This window comes from Astatotilapia calliptera, chromosome 2, assembly GCF_900246225.1.
Source record: "Astatotilapia calliptera chromosome 2, fAstCal1.2, whole genome shotgun sequence".
NCBI lineage: Eukaryota > Metazoa > Chordata > Actinopteri > Cichliformes > Cichlidae > Astatotilapia > Astatotilapia calliptera.
The window spans coordinates 34,245,654-34,262,818 of record NC_039303.1 but is presented as its reverse complement, the minus strand read 5'-3'; the positions used below and the strand labels follow the sequence as shown (position 1 = coordinate 34,262,818).

At 38.8% G+C, this 17,165-nt stretch overlaps 2 protein-coding genes across 3 annotated transcripts; one reads left to right on the top strand and one right to left on the bottom strand.

Moving 5' to 3' along the window:
• Positions 1 to 663: 663 nt before the first annotated feature.
• On the top strand, positions 664 to 12,829 carry tm9sf5 (transmembrane 9 superfamily protein member 5). Of its 2 annotated transcripts, XM_026145071.1 has the most exons (18): positions 664 to 1,005; positions 2,155 to 2,222; positions 2,329 to 2,422; positions 2,518 to 2,648; positions 2,822 to 2,951; positions 6,191 to 6,318; positions 6,473 to 6,587; positions 6,704 to 6,783; positions 6,889 to 6,994; positions 7,513 to 7,560; positions 7,910 to 8,042; positions 8,285 to 8,404; positions 8,512 to 8,569; positions 8,721 to 8,880; positions 8,962 to 9,113; positions 9,199 to 9,310; positions 9,414 to 9,585; positions 11,818 to 12,829. In XM_026145071.1, the coding sequence occupies exons 1-18, from the start codon at positions 865 to 867 to the stop codon at positions 11,883 to 11,885; spliced, it is 2,016 nt and encodes a 671-aa protein (XP_026000856.1). In that variant the 5' UTR covers positions 664 to 864; the 3' UTR covers positions 11,886 to 12,829. The 2 variants fall into 2 exon arrangements, with proteins under 2 accessions (XP_026000856.1, XP_026000862.1); XM_026145077.1 differs by lacking the exon at positions 7,513 to 7,560.
• Positions 12,830 to 13,504: 675 nt separating this feature from the next.
• Positions 13,505 to 17,116, bottom strand: gpr101 (G protein-coupled receptor 101). The gene has a single exon (XM_026145088.1). The coding sequence runs from the start codon at positions 16,301 to 16,303 to the stop codon at positions 14,960 to 14,962; it is 1,344 nt and encodes a 447-aa protein (XP_026000873.1). The 5' UTR covers positions 16,304 to 17,116; the 3' UTR covers positions 13,505 to 14,959.
• Positions 17,117 to 17,165: the final 49 nt, after the last annotated feature.

Below are 17,165 nucleotides of genomic sequence, written 5' to 3'. Positions count from 1 at the left end.
CATTACCAATAAGTTTGATGTGTCACATGGCCCTCTTCCTACTGAAAAAACAAAAGTTGTATCCAAAATGGCCAACTTCTAAATGGCCACCACCCATCTTGAGGAGTTTGCCCCCTCACATATACTAATGTGCCACAAACAGGACTTTAATATCACCAACCATTCCCATTTTATTACGGTGTATATGTATGTATCCATATAAATGGCCCACCCTGTAGAATGCATTTGCCCGTTCCGGGTTTAGCTTGCAGTTATTTATACTTTACATTTAAAATGAACCTTTGCTTTCTCGGTATTGTTTCAAACGCATTTTCTCTTGCTGTTGGTTCTCTTATAGCTTACATTATGGATTATAGTATGTCATTTTCCAACTTTTACGAATGCTTGATTGAAAACAAGGACTGCTATGAGTTATCAATAAGCAACGTCAGTCTTAATTCCACGGTGTCATTGACTTCCGATTTTCTCCTGTTAAATTAAAAGCATAAAAAGCGCATTAACGTATGGAATTGTACTTTTAATTTGTTTTTATTCAAAATAAAGTAACCTAAAACATACCCCTGGCATATATACACCAGTTATTAATTCTTTAAATCTTTAGAGGTAACAGCTTAATTATTATATACATTTATTTTGAGGGTAAAATATTTTAACATCCGGTATACGTTTTGTGACTTCCGCATAGCTTGACAGAGGTGGACGTCAGCGCCGTGCTGGTTGTTCCAGACCGTTCAGCTCAGTTGCTGTTTCTGCAAGCCAGGGACCTAGCATATAGCTCGTCGTTGCTAGCAGCCGTTACGTTTCTTTCGAAGAAGAAACCCCAAGTAGCAAACAAAATCTTCGAAGAACCGTGTCCGCAATAAAATGAGGATGCGGATACATTTTAGTTTTGCGCTTGTTTGTTTGTTAGCCCTATATATCCGTTCATTCTCGGCGTTCTATCTTCCGGGTTTAGCCCCAGTGAGTTTTTGTGATGAAGAATCCAAAGCTGGTGAAGACTGCCAGGTATGGTTGATTCCTACGACTCAAATTGTTATGTAACGTAGTAAATGTGATGATGAATTGGTATTTAGCGTTTTCTATATCAGTCTCCTAATCTTATCTACTCATGCTAGTTGGACAGCCCTCTCCTAGGCCTCGGCTATTGCCTGGAACAGGAGCGTAGGCAAATATTCTGGCGCATTGTTAATTGTTTTTTTTTTTATTTGCGCTGACTGCTAGTGCCAACTAAATAAAATTCTTTCTGACTGGAATTACTGTTTTTACCAGTCTAGCATGAGACTTAGCACAATCGGGCTGGTTCAATTACTGAATGATAACCTGACGATGTCCAGTTGCGATGAAATAAAAGCCGTTATACACCTGAATTACAGGAAGTACCTGAACGTTTGACCCTCTTAGTCAGAGGGGGCTGGTGGCTCTGTTATGCATTTACAGGCATTTTACAAGCGCAATTTCGGGCAACTAGTGTGTTAAGGAAGGGTGAGTGTAAATCAATACATACATGTACATACGGTTTGAACGCCTTCAACTTGTAGTTTTGTTAGAATAACAGTGCCAATATCCATAGGGATTACAAGGCTTCGGGTATTACTGAATGGAAAAACTTTATAGAAGATTGACGTCCTCCAGTAGAGTCCAGATTCTTTTACAATCAATAATAAGTGGCTTTTAACCTGTTCTGACACCCAGTATTGGTCCAACACATTACATTAAGACAGTTTTTTTTCTCCCACAAATGCTTTGTCATGTACCACAAATTGGTACATATTTATTAAAAACCATGCATGTATTAACTGCCTAACTATTCAGCACTCATAACAAGGACTTTGGTTGTTTTTTGCTCACAAATTGTCTTGTAAGGCAGCTTTGTTAAATTTAAATAAAGAAAAGGAATTAAAGAAGGGTGGCTATGGATTCCCCAGCTCCTCTACTCTGCATATCAGAGTATCCTTGGTCTAGAAACTGGACTCTGAGTTCTCCTCGATGCATCAGTTGGTGTGTGTGGCATAGGCATAGATTAAGTGCGTATGGTGCATGTGTATGATTGGATAAATGAGACTTGTTATAGAAAGCGCTTTGAGTGCTCAAATTCAGTAGAAAGGTGCTATAGAATTACCAATCCACAAGTGTTTCTTTCTTTTTTTTTAACAGACAGATATTCAGCTGTTTGTCAATCGCCTAGACTCAGTGGAATCAGTTCTGCCTTATGAGTATGACGTGTAAGTTGCATTTAATGTTTTTTTTTCTCTTAATTGCATTTGACTGGCCTTTTTTGTCTCATTGTGATCCTTTCTATGTGTGTGACAATCTGAAACTTCGTTAAAGGTTTGACTTTTGCAAAGATGTCAAAGAATTAAGGCCTTCTGAGAACCTTGGACAGGTACTGTTTGGTGAACGAATTGAGTCTTCACCATACAAGGTGGGTGTTATCAGGAACAGTGTGAATTAACTCTTGTTTGTTTACTATATCCTGTTGATGTAACATGACCCTGATCTTCTTTTTTTTCTCCCCAGTTTAAATTTAATCAAGGTTTTAAATGCAAGCTGGTGTGCTCCACAAAAACCTACAAGCAAGGAAATAAGGATGATATAGCTAAACTTGACTTTATTAAAATGGGAATGCAGCTGAACTATCAGCACCACTGGTTAGTAGTAGTACCACACTGTAGTACCACGCTTTCTTTTTTGTGTATGCTTTGTGTTTTGCAGTACTTGCTTGTACAATGGATGAAAATGTTAATAAACTGTATGCATCAAGGTTGAAGTTAACCCCATTTTTTTCTTCTTTTTTCTTTCTTTCTTCTTTTTTCTTTTACAGGATCATTGACAACATGCCAGTTACTTGGTGCTATGATGTGGAAGATGGTCAGAAGTACTGCAATCCAGGTTTCCCCATTGGCTGCCTTGTTGCAGGAGATGGCAGGGCTAAGGATGCATGTGTGATCAATGTGAGTTTCTGGCTTTAAATAATTGTGATGTGGATACAGAACATATCACTGGACAAAAACAAGAAGGAATGTAAATTATGGTTATTATCAGTAAAGGAATGTAAGCAAAGGTGTGACAGAACATTTATAATGTAACACACACAACACCCAGTCTATCTTACCTTCTGTCAATCAGCCACTTCATTGATTTGAGCTTCACTCAGACTTACTGGCAACACGAATGGGCGGTAAGGTGCTCATTTTGACAGCAAGTGTTGATTTAGTTTTAGTCACAGACTTTTGACTAAAAATTTATTTTGTTTTTGTCATTCTTTTAGTTTGAGTCTAGTTTTAGTTGGTTAAATATCATAAGATTATAATAGACTAAATCTAAAATTTATTCATTTGGCTAAATAATAAAGTTTAAAAGTTTGTGTTTTTACTGGTGAGTTGCACCACATGGTTTACAAAATGTCTTGTTTTCCTTGACATTGAATGCAACATGTGTCCATATATCTACTCTTCTCCCAAGTGTTGCCATTTTGTTGCATTTTCATGAGAAACATTGAGCAGTTGTAGCAGTTGAGTAGTTGTACTACTGCTATTTTGTTTTTGTGTCAATACATTTCAACATAGTTTTTGTCCTTGTGCATTAGTTTTTATTTAGTTATTGTGTTGTTTTAATCAGGAAACAAAAAAAAAGCCGCTGACAAAAGACAAAAGGGACTCAGATGCTGTTCTGGTTGACTGAATATTTAAGTAAGAAAAGACTTGTTTCACTCAGCACTTATCAGAGAAGTTGTCTTGACCTTTATTCACCTTCCACAAAAGAAGACTAACCAGCTCTGTTTGATTAGCAGGACTTGTAACAGAGAGAAAGAATGACATCCTATGAGTATTAGGTTAGGTATTGTTATTTGGCACCAGTTTACATGTCAAAGTATCCTTAGGCAAGATACTGAACCCTAAGTTGCTTGCGTCCATTGGAGTGTGTATGTGTGTAAATTAGTGCTGTCAGGGTTAATCTTGTTAAAATGACATTAATGCGGCAAATCTCCGTTAGCAAGTTACCGCGGATCACTCCAGGGTTCGTATGGGTGCTTGAAATACTTGAATTCTAATGTTGTCTTTTCAAGGTTTGAAAAGTGCTTGAATTTCAGATGTGGTGCTTAAAAGTACTTGAAAGTGTAACTGTACTTTTAAGCACCACAAACAACTATCTGATTGAATAGTTTTCTTATCAGATAGAGAAATGAAATGAGTCGCAAAATGTAAAAGCAAAATTTCCCCGCCTGGGCTGCCTTGCGCCTCTGTCTGTTTCAACGTGTAACCCCGCCCCTCCCTCGGCCAGTCGGGGATGAGTGCGCTAACATACTGTAGGTTGCTGTTTTAATGTGTTTGATGGAAAACGACAAGAGCGGAGTTTGCGCTCTCCAGTCGCATGATAGGTGAGTCCTATCAAACTCGCTGGAGAAATGATTTAAATATACTGAGTGTGATGCAGTATGGCAGCACTATTATATAAAATGCTGTGAACTTAGCTAACATTACTTAGCAGTGATATTAGTTAATTTACTCGAATGAAAGCTTTAAACATTAGCCTGATACATAACTAGCCAACTTAAGGCTTTCTGATTAACCCTCTGGGGTTGACGGACCCAGAGTCTCCATTTCAACTTGGGTCAAACATGCGGACTTCAAACTATATACCAGTTTTTAAATTGTGTTGATAGGCCACGTAAAACCGATGTTTTTTGTCTTTAATAAAACAGTGGCGTTTACTCTGGGAAGAAACGGTAAAAACTGTGTTTTCTAAGGAGAGCGCAAGCAAACACGCTTTGCTTGTGAGTGAGAAAAGAAAAAACACTCCTATTGGTGGAAAAATGTACCATGTCGACCAATCAAAAAAATTATATGGCAACATGTGGCATCTGGTTGTTTGGGAAAAGGGGGAAGTTTTAGGAGTGAGCGAAAGAGAGAGAGCGAGAGAGTTTTGATACATGAGAAATTTGTGACGTTTACAGTGTTTGGAGTCTCAAGTTAGTGTGTTGTCTTGTGTAGTTAGTGTGTAGTGTAGTCATTGTTTTGTGTGTCAGTTCTACTAGTGAATTTCACAGTTGCTGCAAAAAAGCCACCAAAGGCAGATTGCAGTGTAAACGCTGAGTGACACACCTGCTGTCAGACCTGCAGGTTTATCCCTGTGCTGTTCTCATCTGTGTTATAGTGACACAAACTTTTTTTGGAGCTGCATAAATAATTTTTGTGCCTTCTTATTTGATGCAGAACAACTGATTGTTCTGTAAATAGTTTTAAATGGTTATATAAAAAACGTCTGAGCCTTGGCTGCATTTTTAGGTAAATAGTACCATATAACTTTGTTGTTTGCAAAACTTGTGCGTATTTTTAAAAATGTACAATTTCTATTTGCATTTCAAGTTATGAAAATCATTCGTTAAACATGTGTGTGGTTTTTACAGTCAAAAATATCACTTTCTACTTGTATTTTAAATTTTGTCTGAATTTATATAAATTGTGCTGATGCAGTTTGTCAAAATGAGAAAATAACAGATTGGCAAGATAAACAGTTTTTAAAGGTGAAATATAGAGGCCAAATCAAAAGTAGTCAAAAACGGCCAATTATACCCTGGACACCAGCTTTTTTGAGTATTTGAAATAATGGTAAAATGAGGGACCGATCCATATGGTCACAAAGAATAGCCACTTGTTTCTGTGCTACCAAAGTTCCCCGGCTTTCATTCAAAATGTGTTTATCGTCAGCACCTACACATTAAACTACTTAAACATTATAAATGTCTTCAAGCTCACACTGAGGCCTGTGGGGCACAATCAGCCACTGAGACAGTACACACATTTATATGTGTATTTGCATACGAATATTTCATACTTTAAGGCTGCCTGTTTATTTAAGGGAGATACAAAATACATTGGGATTGTACATAATAATATCACAGATGATAAATTCAATAGATTTTAAGTAGATGCTTGTGCATTCTTAAAGTCTTATGTTGAATTGAACTATGTGATGTGCTGGAAAAGCTTGAAAAGGGACCTTGAAGGTTTATAAAAAGTGCTTGAATTTGACCCTGAAAAAGGCGTATGAACCGTGTCACTCCGTGCGTTCGTCTTTGTAATTGTTAATTTAAGAAAATTACATTTATATTTAATATTAATAAAAAATAATTAATTTGATACATTTGCAGTTATGATCATAATCATATTTATAATCCTATTTATTTCAGTCTGAGTTCAACAAGAAGAACACATTTTATGTCTTCAATCATGTGGACATCAAGATCAAGTACCACAGCGGCAAACAAGAGGGATGGACAGGAGCTCGCCTGGTTGCTGCAACTCTGGAGCCAAAGAGGTAAAGCTGCGTTTGTAGTAGATGTGATAGCACCGAATTTTGAGCTAGTCTACATTGACGTTGCAGCTGAATGACAACAAAACCAACCACACTATGTCATGAATGACATTCAGTATTAATCTGACATGATGCTGTTTTGTTTTGTACACAACAGTATCAAACATACAGATGAGAAAAACCTAAATTGTGATGGAGGCAACCCAATGGAGGTCCCTGCAGAGTTTAATGGTGATGTGTCAATTATTTACACCTACGCTGTGACATTTGAGGTAGGCCTCCTAACTTTAATACTGATTACATGTAACTAATATATACAGATTTCTTTGCAACTATGAGTGGGGGAAAAAAAGAAAACTAAAATTGTGATTTAATTTCCCCCCAACAGGAAGACAATACTATCAAATGGGCATCTAGGTGGGACTACATCCTGGTCTCCATGCCTCACACCAACATCCAGTGGTTTAGGTCTGAAGATGTGTTTTACATTGTTTACCCAAAAATATTTCTCTCAGACTCTCCTGCTCGTGATGCCTGTTTGCTAACGTGGGGTATATCTTGTTGTTTTTCCAGTATCATGAACTCCTTGGTCATTGTGCTGTTCCTGTCTGGAATGGTTGCCATGATCATGCTGAGAACTCTGCACAAGGACATTGCCAGATACAACCAGGTGGACCAGGTAAAGACACTAAAGTCTCTGTCTTATTGGTGCAGCATATATGTGAGCTGCAGTTGTTAGTATTAACCTCAAAGAGACCAGATGTTATTTTATTAGGTAATTTAACTATAATCAGTTCTTGTTTTAAAGTAAAAAGTAAACTATATTAAGTGAGAATGAAACTTTAGCAATATCAATGAAAACTTTGTCTTTCTAAGGCAACAGCCTGCTCTAAGGAGCAGCTTTGTTTCTATCTTGGTGTCTGTGCGCTGTTGTGTATATTCTACTCCACAATTTTATTAGCATTTATAAGGTTACTTAATGGTTGTGGTTCTAGTTCATAATGAAATATTTACATTTTATCTAAAACATTTAAGTGACGAGCATTAGACTCTGAAATCTTATGGCTAGTAGTAACACGGTGCCTACAAATCATCTTCATCAAAGTTATATGGCTAATAATTAATTCTGAAATGTAAGCTACCACTCAGTCTAATAAGATAAATCCAGAATTATAAATATTTTGTTACATTTCACAGGGAGACTTGATAAAGGTTCCATCGACCAAGGAAAAATCTACTCTATATGTAAGCTTGTCGAGATCTGTTTTAAACAAAACATTTAGGGTGCTGGGTGTGTGTCATTGCAGAAACATTCGACCAAAATATAAAATGTGGTGTGGGAACTGTACGTTAAAACTTCTATAAAATGCAGGTTTAAAGAAATAGGCAAATAATTTAGAATTTACTGCGCTTTTTTTCCTTCTACACCTCATTTTAAAGCTTTTGGTAAAAACCTTCTTAATCTTTACCGCTTTCACTTTTTTTTTCAGTATTTAGTAGTTGGTAAATCTTAAGCTTTTTATCATTTAAGTTAATTTAAATGAAGTATCAAATACCTAATTAATTGTATATTTTTGCATATTGACCTTCCCAGGAGGATGCACAGGAGGAATCTGGTTGGAAGCAGGTGCATGGGGATGTTTTCCGTCCCCCTAGGAAAGGGATGTTGCTGTCTGTTTTCCTTGGACAGGGAACGCAGATCTTCATCATGACTTTCATTACTCTCTGTAAGGACTATTTCACATTTCACCCTAAATATCCTTAACAAAGACCCCATCAACATATATTTACCTTTAAGCATCCAGCAATAATAATCATAACAAAGACTCTGTCAAGCCAAAGTTGGATTGTAGAGTCTAAAGTAATGGGGCAGCTGATAGAAGTGAAGTTTTCTGATACTTTTGCATTTCAATTACAATTGTGATTCTATGTATGGATGACTGCACTGATTAATGTTTGTTTACTGTAGTCCTCGCCTGTCTGGGTTTCCTGTCACCGGCCAACAGAGGGGCTCTCATGACTTGTGCAGTGGTACTCTGGGTTCTCCTGGGTACACCTGCTGGTTATGTGTCAGCACGTCTTTACAAAAGTAAGAGTCCAGTGATGACTTTCAATCATTAGAGTCCATATATACAGGATAACAAAACTTTGTGATTCTTACCATGAAATTCTCATTCTTTTTTCTTTTCTTTTCAGCTTTCGGAGGTGAAAAGTGGAAGACAAACGTATTGCTAACTGCACTCTTGTGCCCAGGGTATGTTTACTCTTATTTGTTTATCTGCTACTCATTAGTCTCAGTCGCACTTCAGCTCTGTCCTTGAGTGTTGCGGTTAATCTCCTTTTATTTACCTTGTGAACTGCTATTATTCCTCTCATGTGTATCTTTGTCCACTTCCCCTCCCTAGAATTGTATTTGCAGACTTCTTCTTGATGAATCTGATCCTATGGGGGGAGGGCTCCTCAGCTGCAATCCCCTTTGGTACTCTGGTTGCCATTTTGGCCCTGTGGTTTGGAATCTCTGTACCCCTCACCTTTGTTGGTGCCTACTTTGGATTCAAGAAACCAGTGAGTTAACCTGCTTAATTATTCTTATGCAATCAGTTAAAACTGATTGGTAACTAAATGTGTCAATTTGCTTCTGTGCAGGCAATTGAGCAACCAGTGCGAACAAACCAAATCCCCCGTCAAATACCTGAGCAGTCCTTCTTCACCAAACCCATCCCTGGTATAGTGATGGGTGGCATCCTCCCCTTTGGCTGCATCTTCATTCAGCTTTTCTTCATTCTCAACAGCATTTGGTACAAAAACAGGAATTCTCTCTCCGGATTTTGCTTTTGTGCCACAATTTTCCATATATTCATTAATATGTTGTGTTTGTTTCAGGTCTCATCAGATGTACTACATGTTTGGATTCCTGTTCCTGGTTTTCATCATTCTGCTCATCACCTGCTCTGAGGCAACAATTCTGCTCTGCTACTTCCACCTTTGTGCTGAGGTACCTGAATTTTGTGTGTCCCCCAGGTTCTGACTTTAGTTGACGTGTCATTATTACATTATTACTGAATTCTAACAAGTCATTCTTTGTCCTATGTGTTAAGGACTACCACTGGTGGTGGCGATCCTTCCTGACCAGCGGCTTTACAGCAGTCTATCTGTTTATCTATGCTGTACACTACTTCTTCTCAAAGCTGCAAATCATTGGAATGGCCAGTACTATACTCTACTTTGGATACACGATGATTATGGTCCTGATCTTCTTCCTCTTCACAGGTGTGGTCTTTACTTTTTGAAAATGAGCTCTTTTAGGAGCTACTGTTAGTATCTAGTTACCTTGGCATATAGATGATTTTAAAATAAAGGGCTCGCATAATGCTCCAAATACTATGGCCACTGAAGGGGAAAACAGTTGTGTTTACAATGTTTAACTGAGACTTGAAAAACGAACACAATGTCTTTACTTGGTTCATTAGATTCCTCTATGTCAGTGGGTTAATTACTTTAAGCACTTGCACCCTGTTAAAATGCTTTAGCTTAACTTGCAGAAATACAGCCTTTTGTCATATCCAAATTGTCAGGAAAAACTACTACTGGCTGTAAAAGGCTGATAGGATATTGTTGTCATTTTCCCGGGTGGACAGTGTGGACACATGAATTTGTGAAGAGGATAACTCAGCTAGACGACATGGGATTTTATAATTCTATGGGTGCATCGACAATAAATCTTGGACTAATTTAAGTCTCAGTAACCTCAATACAAAGTCTTATCACACTGCAGCTTGTAGTCAGGACTTAATTACAGAGAGAGTTTAGATACTGCTGCACATATGTTAATTGCACTGAACATCCTTTTTCTAAAAAAAAGAAGCTTATCTGATCTTTATTTCTGACGAATGAAAAAGCTCTGAGAGCTAATCGCACGTCTTTGGTGGAAAGAGGTGTGTCGTTTATACATGCGAAGTTCAATGTTTGTTCTCTGGGTCAGAGATTACAATTTGCATCAGTCACCTGTAAAAGGAGGATTCAACATCCTGTTCATATAATATTTATTCCAGGCAGCTGTACTACTACTGTGCAACCTTTGTTTACTTGTCATATATTGAGTGTCGGCTTCTTTCCTTTTATTGTTACTGGCTGTAGAGAAGCACAGTGTTAAATCCTGTTAAATAACAGTTATTTGCAATGGCCCAATCAGAATAATTTTATTTTTAGTCTCTCTGAAGTGTAATGAAAATCAGAGACTGGGAGGAGTCCCTCTTGGTCAGATCTAGTTTTGCAGATTTATTTGGGTCAGTTTTTGTCTCTATGGTTTTCCAGTTTGACAAGATGGAGCCCACTTTTCTCAAGGGGTTTCTTTTATTTTTGTTCTTTTGTTATGCAGATCAAGACCACATTCATGCATTGTCATGGATTGTGATACATTTGTCCACACTCACTGACCTTCTTTGTTAATATAGTTTTCTCTACTCTGGGCTTGTCTAGTTCTATTTAGGGTTTACACAATTTATGTACCGAACCCATGATCACACTGCTAAGATAAATAGAACATTTTTAAGACTTCACATAAAGATTGACGTATGTTGATATAGTAGTAAGTCTTTGATGTCATCAAATTTTCTTGCGCTTTAACTGAAATCAAAGTAAGAGTGTGTGTAGAAAGAGGAACATATTAAATACTAGATAACCAGGAAATACACGCCTAGTCTGTTGGCTGCCTAAAGATATCCGGCTCGCCATGTGTCGAATGATGACATAGTTTTCTGGTGTTATACTGTCAGTCGGTCAGATAAAAGTAAGACTGCAGCTTTGCTTGTCACTGCAACACTGTTTGACAATGTTTTAAGGCAGAGCTGTAAGTCCCAAGGGGATAAGATGTCAAGATTATCACCAAGAAGTAATCCAAGGATTCAAGGGGAAAAACAGTTTCCCTCCTTACTTCCAGTTTTGATCCAAATAATGCTAATCCCTACTATATCCCTTTTTAAAAACTTTTTATTTTCTTGTCTGGCTTTCACCTCATCCCAACTTTGATCTCTGCTTAATTCGGGATTGGACTGCGTGGCCCTCATTGAATAGTCAGATAGGACTTTTATACCCAGTTGATGTGGGATTTTTACCAGTCTGCCTTATCAGCATTTCAGAGCTCATGCAAATATGCTCTTTCGTTGACAAAATTAAGCACTGATGCTGGTTTTGCATTGGAAATTGCAGACCCAATACTGAAAATCTCTTATTTTCTACCTTTTAGTGGATGAAATTTGTTGGGCAGTGACACCAACTGGCTGTCTTGTATGCATTTTTGCATTTGCTAAAATCTTCTAAAAATATTGTTGTCTTTCACTGACTTTGTATTTTATTCATGATGAATGATGCAAGAATTGTAGTTATAGAGGCGGGTAACTATTTATTATTTATTATATTTAAGTTACTATTACAATTGCACCATTGTCTACAGATGGTCTCTGTATAACACTTTGTTCATTCTAACCTGTCTTTTATTCTCAGGTACAATTGGCTTCTTCGCCTGCTTCTGGTTTGTAAATAAGATCTACAGTGTGGTCAAAGTGGACTGACTGAAGAACTCTGTGAAAGGACTAACTCCTAGATGCGACAGCACTGGCCTCCCCAATGCTGGTTTTGTGACAAAGGCCTGAGGTCTGATTCGACCTGAACTGAAAAACCATCACTTATCATAGAAAACCCCCCTGATGAGCAGAGCCCGTCCTCTTTTTGTGCTTTAAACCTCTGTTGCTATTTTCTTTTTAAAAAAATATATAATTTCGCATTTACTGTTGACTTGTAATAATTTGAATGGCGCCTTGAAAATCAGCCTGGGTTCCAATGATCTAGCTGTCATAGTGAGCAATGTGTGTGTGGGAATGTTTTTACTTTAATTTTCTAAGGAAGGTAAAATGTTATGTATTTATCTGTTCTATTCCCTTACGGCTAAAATTCATTTTTTTTTCTTTACCTGTACTTTAATGATTAAAAAAATGTGTGTACATATACTGTATAGAGAGTGAGGGAGAGAATGCAAGTTAAAGATTGTCACCATTATGGAACCTTCTTTGGGAGTTATATTTTTCTTTTCTTTCTTTTCTCTGGTTTGTTTTAAAAGTAAAAATATCAGCCTGTATTGTAGTTTAGAAATTATATAAAACACTCACAGTGCTATGATACATGTTCATCTTCTTGGAGTTTGAGTTTGTATAAATCAGAGGGTACTCTTGGTTACGACGCACATCTGTATCATAGAGCTATGTGCTGCAGTGTGTTGCATATTAGGCTCCCGATTTGTTTCTCAACAGTAGACATGGTCACCTAGTTAATCATAAAGTAGTCCATGACTTTACTGGTCAGGTGCATTATGCACTTTCGAGATGTACCTCTTTAGATTTTAATAGGTGGTTTGCTGAACTGTTAACTACATAAAAACACTGCTGCTTTTTGCTTCAAGCAGTGTGGCACCATCACCCAAGGTGATAACATTTTACAAATAAACGCAGTGAATTCCAAACCAAGGTCACGCTTTTCTCTTTTAGCCTTTAGAACACCTAAAACAATTCCTACCACAAACAGTGTTTCTTACTATTTGTGTAGTGATATAAGTCTAGTAATATTTATCGTTCAGCTGATTCGTTTTCTTGGCTGGAGCAAAATCAAAAGGCAAAATAATGTGCTTGGGGGAACGCTGTAAAAGAGATAATTATTGATGCAGTGCAATGTGCTACTCTTAGCCCTGCCCTAGCTCCTCAGTCACAGATAGTGATTGAATATTTTATAAAAAAAAATCTAATCATAAATTTCTTATTTTAAAACAAAATATTGTGCAAAACATATAACCTCAAATTGTGAAACATGTACTTAAGTAAGGGTTTAAAAATTGAACACTTCTTAAGTCCAACAAGGTTTGTAGATTTAGTCTTAAATTCTGTTATTAACCCACTCAAAAGTCAGCAGATTATAAAGAGATCCAGGAAGGAATGCAAATAGCTCAATGTGCTTTTTGAGATCCTTCTCAAACCTAAAGCCAGCCTGATACTCAAGCATTTTTTGGTATGTTGCATGTAAAGTCATGCTTTTGTACGCATTACATATAATGTACTTTTATTAAACAACAGACAATGTTTGATGTTAAATAATGAAAATGAAAATATTACAAAAGCACAATAGAAATCACAAAAATATGCACTTTTCAAAGGCTATTAAACATTTTATCTTATATTTTAGTATACTTAAACACACACTGTCCTTTACAGAGCCTCTAACAAACTCGTTACCCAAGTTTGATTGTCAACTTTTAATACTGTAGTTTGAATTTGCTCAGTAACCTGTTAAATAGTTCAAGGTGAAGTACATTACAGATCTCAGAAACTACGACAGTCTAGTGATAAGAATACACCAGGAGCACATTGTGCCAAATCTTTTTTTTCTTTTCATTTTCTGAGAAGGTACCTAGAAACTTGGCACTAGACACTTAAATAAATGCACATAATATGGTGATGGATCATAGCAAACTTCTAACTTAATGATTTACCTTTCTCTGAGAGGAGTCGTGGCAAGCATCCGTGGCTTTAGGCACACAGTTTCTTTTCCTTTAGAAATACTTTATCATGAGGTATCATCACAAGTCTACAAGTGCTCAATGGAATATAAGAAATCTGTTAAAGATCTTGCAACATGCATGTTTTTATCACACAAAAATACTCGCCCCTTTCCCCACGCCAACATTTGAAAGGCATCAAACACCGAGTCCAAATATTAAGTGGTATGAAATAAAAGGAAAATTTCCACATCAGTTACGCTGTAGATAAAAGAAACAAAGGACTAAGACAAACGTGAATGTGTGGCCATCCCATGAGAGAAAGGGAATCACCAACACTTGTAAGCTCTCACTGACAGGCACAATAAATCACTTTTCTAATTGTTTTTTCAAAAGGCGCTTTGCGACTAAGAGCAGTCACTGTGATAGGGACTTTAACACATATTCTCCCACCCGAGGTTCAAGGTGGGATCTATTCCTTTTTTTTCCTACAAGCAATACCCTGAGTTGGAAAATTACAAGCAAAATTTGCTTGCAGACAAGGTCCGCTATCCTGCACCTCCAGCAGGACACAAAAAGTTTAAAGGAGACAATTGTGTGGATACAGCAGATTTACACGCCATCAGAGACATCTGATAATTAGAGTGGTCCGAACATAAGAGCAACTTCCTATTTTACACGTGCAGATTGAGAATAATTTGAATTTAGACTGATTTAAATGCCCATTTTAAATAACAGTAGTGAGTTCACTCTCGCAAGCATTATTATGTTTGCAAGAATGATGGATTGCACAAACTTTAACAGCTGCACACAGTCTTTATGTGGCACATGTGGTAACGCTTAAAAATGCATTTACATATGAAACACAATAACTCTTTCCTACAATTTGTTCTTTTACACATTAACACAACAACTACTGTGCCTAGGTTTTTCCCAGTAGCAATAACTTAACAGAGATTTTAACAAAGTGGTAAAATATCATATGTTGGTGATAAATGATGATACTTCTGTTTGTAATTCCAGCGACCTGCTGAGAACTATGAACATGCTGCATGACAGCGTCCTAAAGTAAGAGCAACTATGGTCTGTCTGATGCATGGCAGTTTATGTGCTTTGTTTGCTGTTGACTGTAAGTTCCTTCTCAGAGCTGATACTGGTAGAGGTGGTCTCCTTACGACTGTCTCTCGACTTCCTCTCAAAAGTGGGAGAGGACGATGTTGTGCACTCTTCCCATGTCCGCAGGGGGACGATTCGAGCAGCCAAGCTGGGCAGGTGAGGGTGAGCGGTGGAGCGTCCCTCAGTCGTAGTGAAGCAGCTTTCCACAGCAGAGCTCTGGTTGGGACGGCCCTGCTTGCAGAACAACCCACAGAGTAAAGCCAGAAATTCCTTTCTTACACTACGGTGCATGTAGCCATAAATATAAGGATGTAGGCAGCACTGTAAAAAGAAGAGTACAAGGGCAAGGGAGGATAACCATGAGGGTATAGCTGCTCTGGTGAACATAGATATAGTATTCAGAATGGTGTAAGGACCCATGCTGAAGATGTATGAAGCCATGATCACAAAAACCACACGGGCTGCCTTGCAGTGGTAGTGAAAACGCCTGTGTCTAACTCGAACTGGGTATCTTCTGGCTGAGTAAGGTCCCTCCGGTGAACTGGGCTGCTGGGGCTGGCATCGCTGCTGTGGGCTGCTAGGTGCCTGGAAGTCCTGCGGGCAGGGTTGAGAGTAGGACTGTGTCTGTATGGGGTGTACAAGAGCGTTCTGCCTCCGGGCTGCCCTGAAAACCATCCAGTAACATCCGAGCATGATGAGCACAGGAAGCCAGAAAGAAAAGGTAGACACCACAGCAGAGTAGGACAGACTAGAAGACCACACCACTGAGCAGATATTGTGATGTTGGTCAAAGTCTATGGTCCCCCAGCCATAGAGAGGAGGTGTGCTCTGCAGGAAACTGAGCACCCAGGTGCAGATGATCAGGTTGGTGCCCAAGTGAGGGGTCATGCGAGTGGGATAAGAAAGAGGGTGAATAATTGCCAGGTAGCGATCCACAGACACAACTATAATGGTGTTAACCCCTGCAAATGCAAACAAGTGCATGAGCACCACCAGGGCCTGGCACAGCCGAGCATCCAGAGGCCACACACTTGGCATGGTAGCTGCAATAGCAAAGGGCATGACTAATATAGTCTGAAGTAGGTCTGCCAGGAGGAGGTTGAGGACAAAGCGGTTGGCCACATGAAGGAGCTGAGGCTTCCTTTGGAACACCAGCAGAACAATCACATTCCCAAACAAAGACACGCAGACAATCAGAGATATGAGCACCATCTTCACCACACTGTTAACAATGGAGGACCAGACCGGGCCCTGATTGGAGCTGGTGAAACCAAGCTGCCCAGGAACATCAGTGACATTTGTGCCCACATCAGGCTGCTGAGAACTTGACATTGTTCATGTGACGCCCAGCAGAGTGTTAACATAAAGTCAGGTTAGTCCCATCCTAAACAGGAGAGAAAAGCAGCTGTGGGGTGCTTTGATCTTTAGGGAGTGAGAACAATAAGCTGCTGTAGCAGGTAGTCTTAGTCAGTGATTTTCAGGTGCACACTGTCCTGAAATACATTTCATCTAACGTGACATATCATCCATAACATGTGAAAATAGTCCAGAAGACTCATCCACGAGTAGCTGGAAATGGTCAGCACTGATTTGCTTTTCATCATGATCAGTGATTAATCCCTCAACATTTCACCCATCGAACAGGCCATATTCCTCTTGCAGCGCACATCTGCAGAATGAAAAACAGAAGGGAAAAAAAGAGATAAATGCCACCGTTCAAACCCTTTGCATCGACGGCGAATTGTCCGGGTAGTGGCAAATATCGCGTTCTGCTAATCTGGAATTGATGTCTAATAACGTGAAATGATCAGTGATGCGATATTTTTGCTCGAGGATGCTCACTCCCCTGCGATCGGTCTTCATCGCTTTGCTCCCATTTCAGCCTGAGCTCCAGTCAATGGCAGCGAGCTTTCACGGCTCAGCTAACATACGCTGCGTGTCTTCACCCAGCGGGGGTCTCTCATCCAGACGAGCATATCTTTCCGTTGCTGCTCTTTTCGGATTTCATGGCAGATCAAACATTTATTATGTTATCAGCTTTGATTCTTCCTCAACAGTCTTAGGCTACTTACGGTCGAGTCCTGTCTCCGAGGTGTCAGAAAATACAAGGACACCTGCACAGAAATCTCCCCCCCCCGCTGGAGCCTGTCACCGACCCCCTCCCATCCGTTTTCCCTCTTTTGTTATGAGGGTG

What these genes read in the sequence shown, in the direction of transcription:
- gpr101 (XM_026145088.1), bottom strand. Translation starts at nt 16,303, where the DNA reads ATGTCAAGTTCTCAGCAGCCTGATGTGGGCACAAATGTCACTGATGTT.
- tm9sf5 (XM_026145071.1), top strand. Translation starts at nt 865, where the DNA reads ATGAGGATGCGGATACATTTTAGTTTTGCGCTTGTTTGTTTGTTAGCC. An exon ending in TTGAGTCTTCACCATACAAG is followed by an intron (nt 2,423 to 2,517) that starts GTGGGTGTTATC and finishes TTTTCTCCCCAG; the next exon opens with TTTAAATTTAATCAAGGTTT. An exon ending in GATCTTCTTCCTCTTCACAG is followed by an intron (nt 9,586 to 11,817) that starts GTGTGGTCTTTA and finishes TTTTATTCTCAG; the next exon opens with GTACAATTGGCTTCTTCGCC.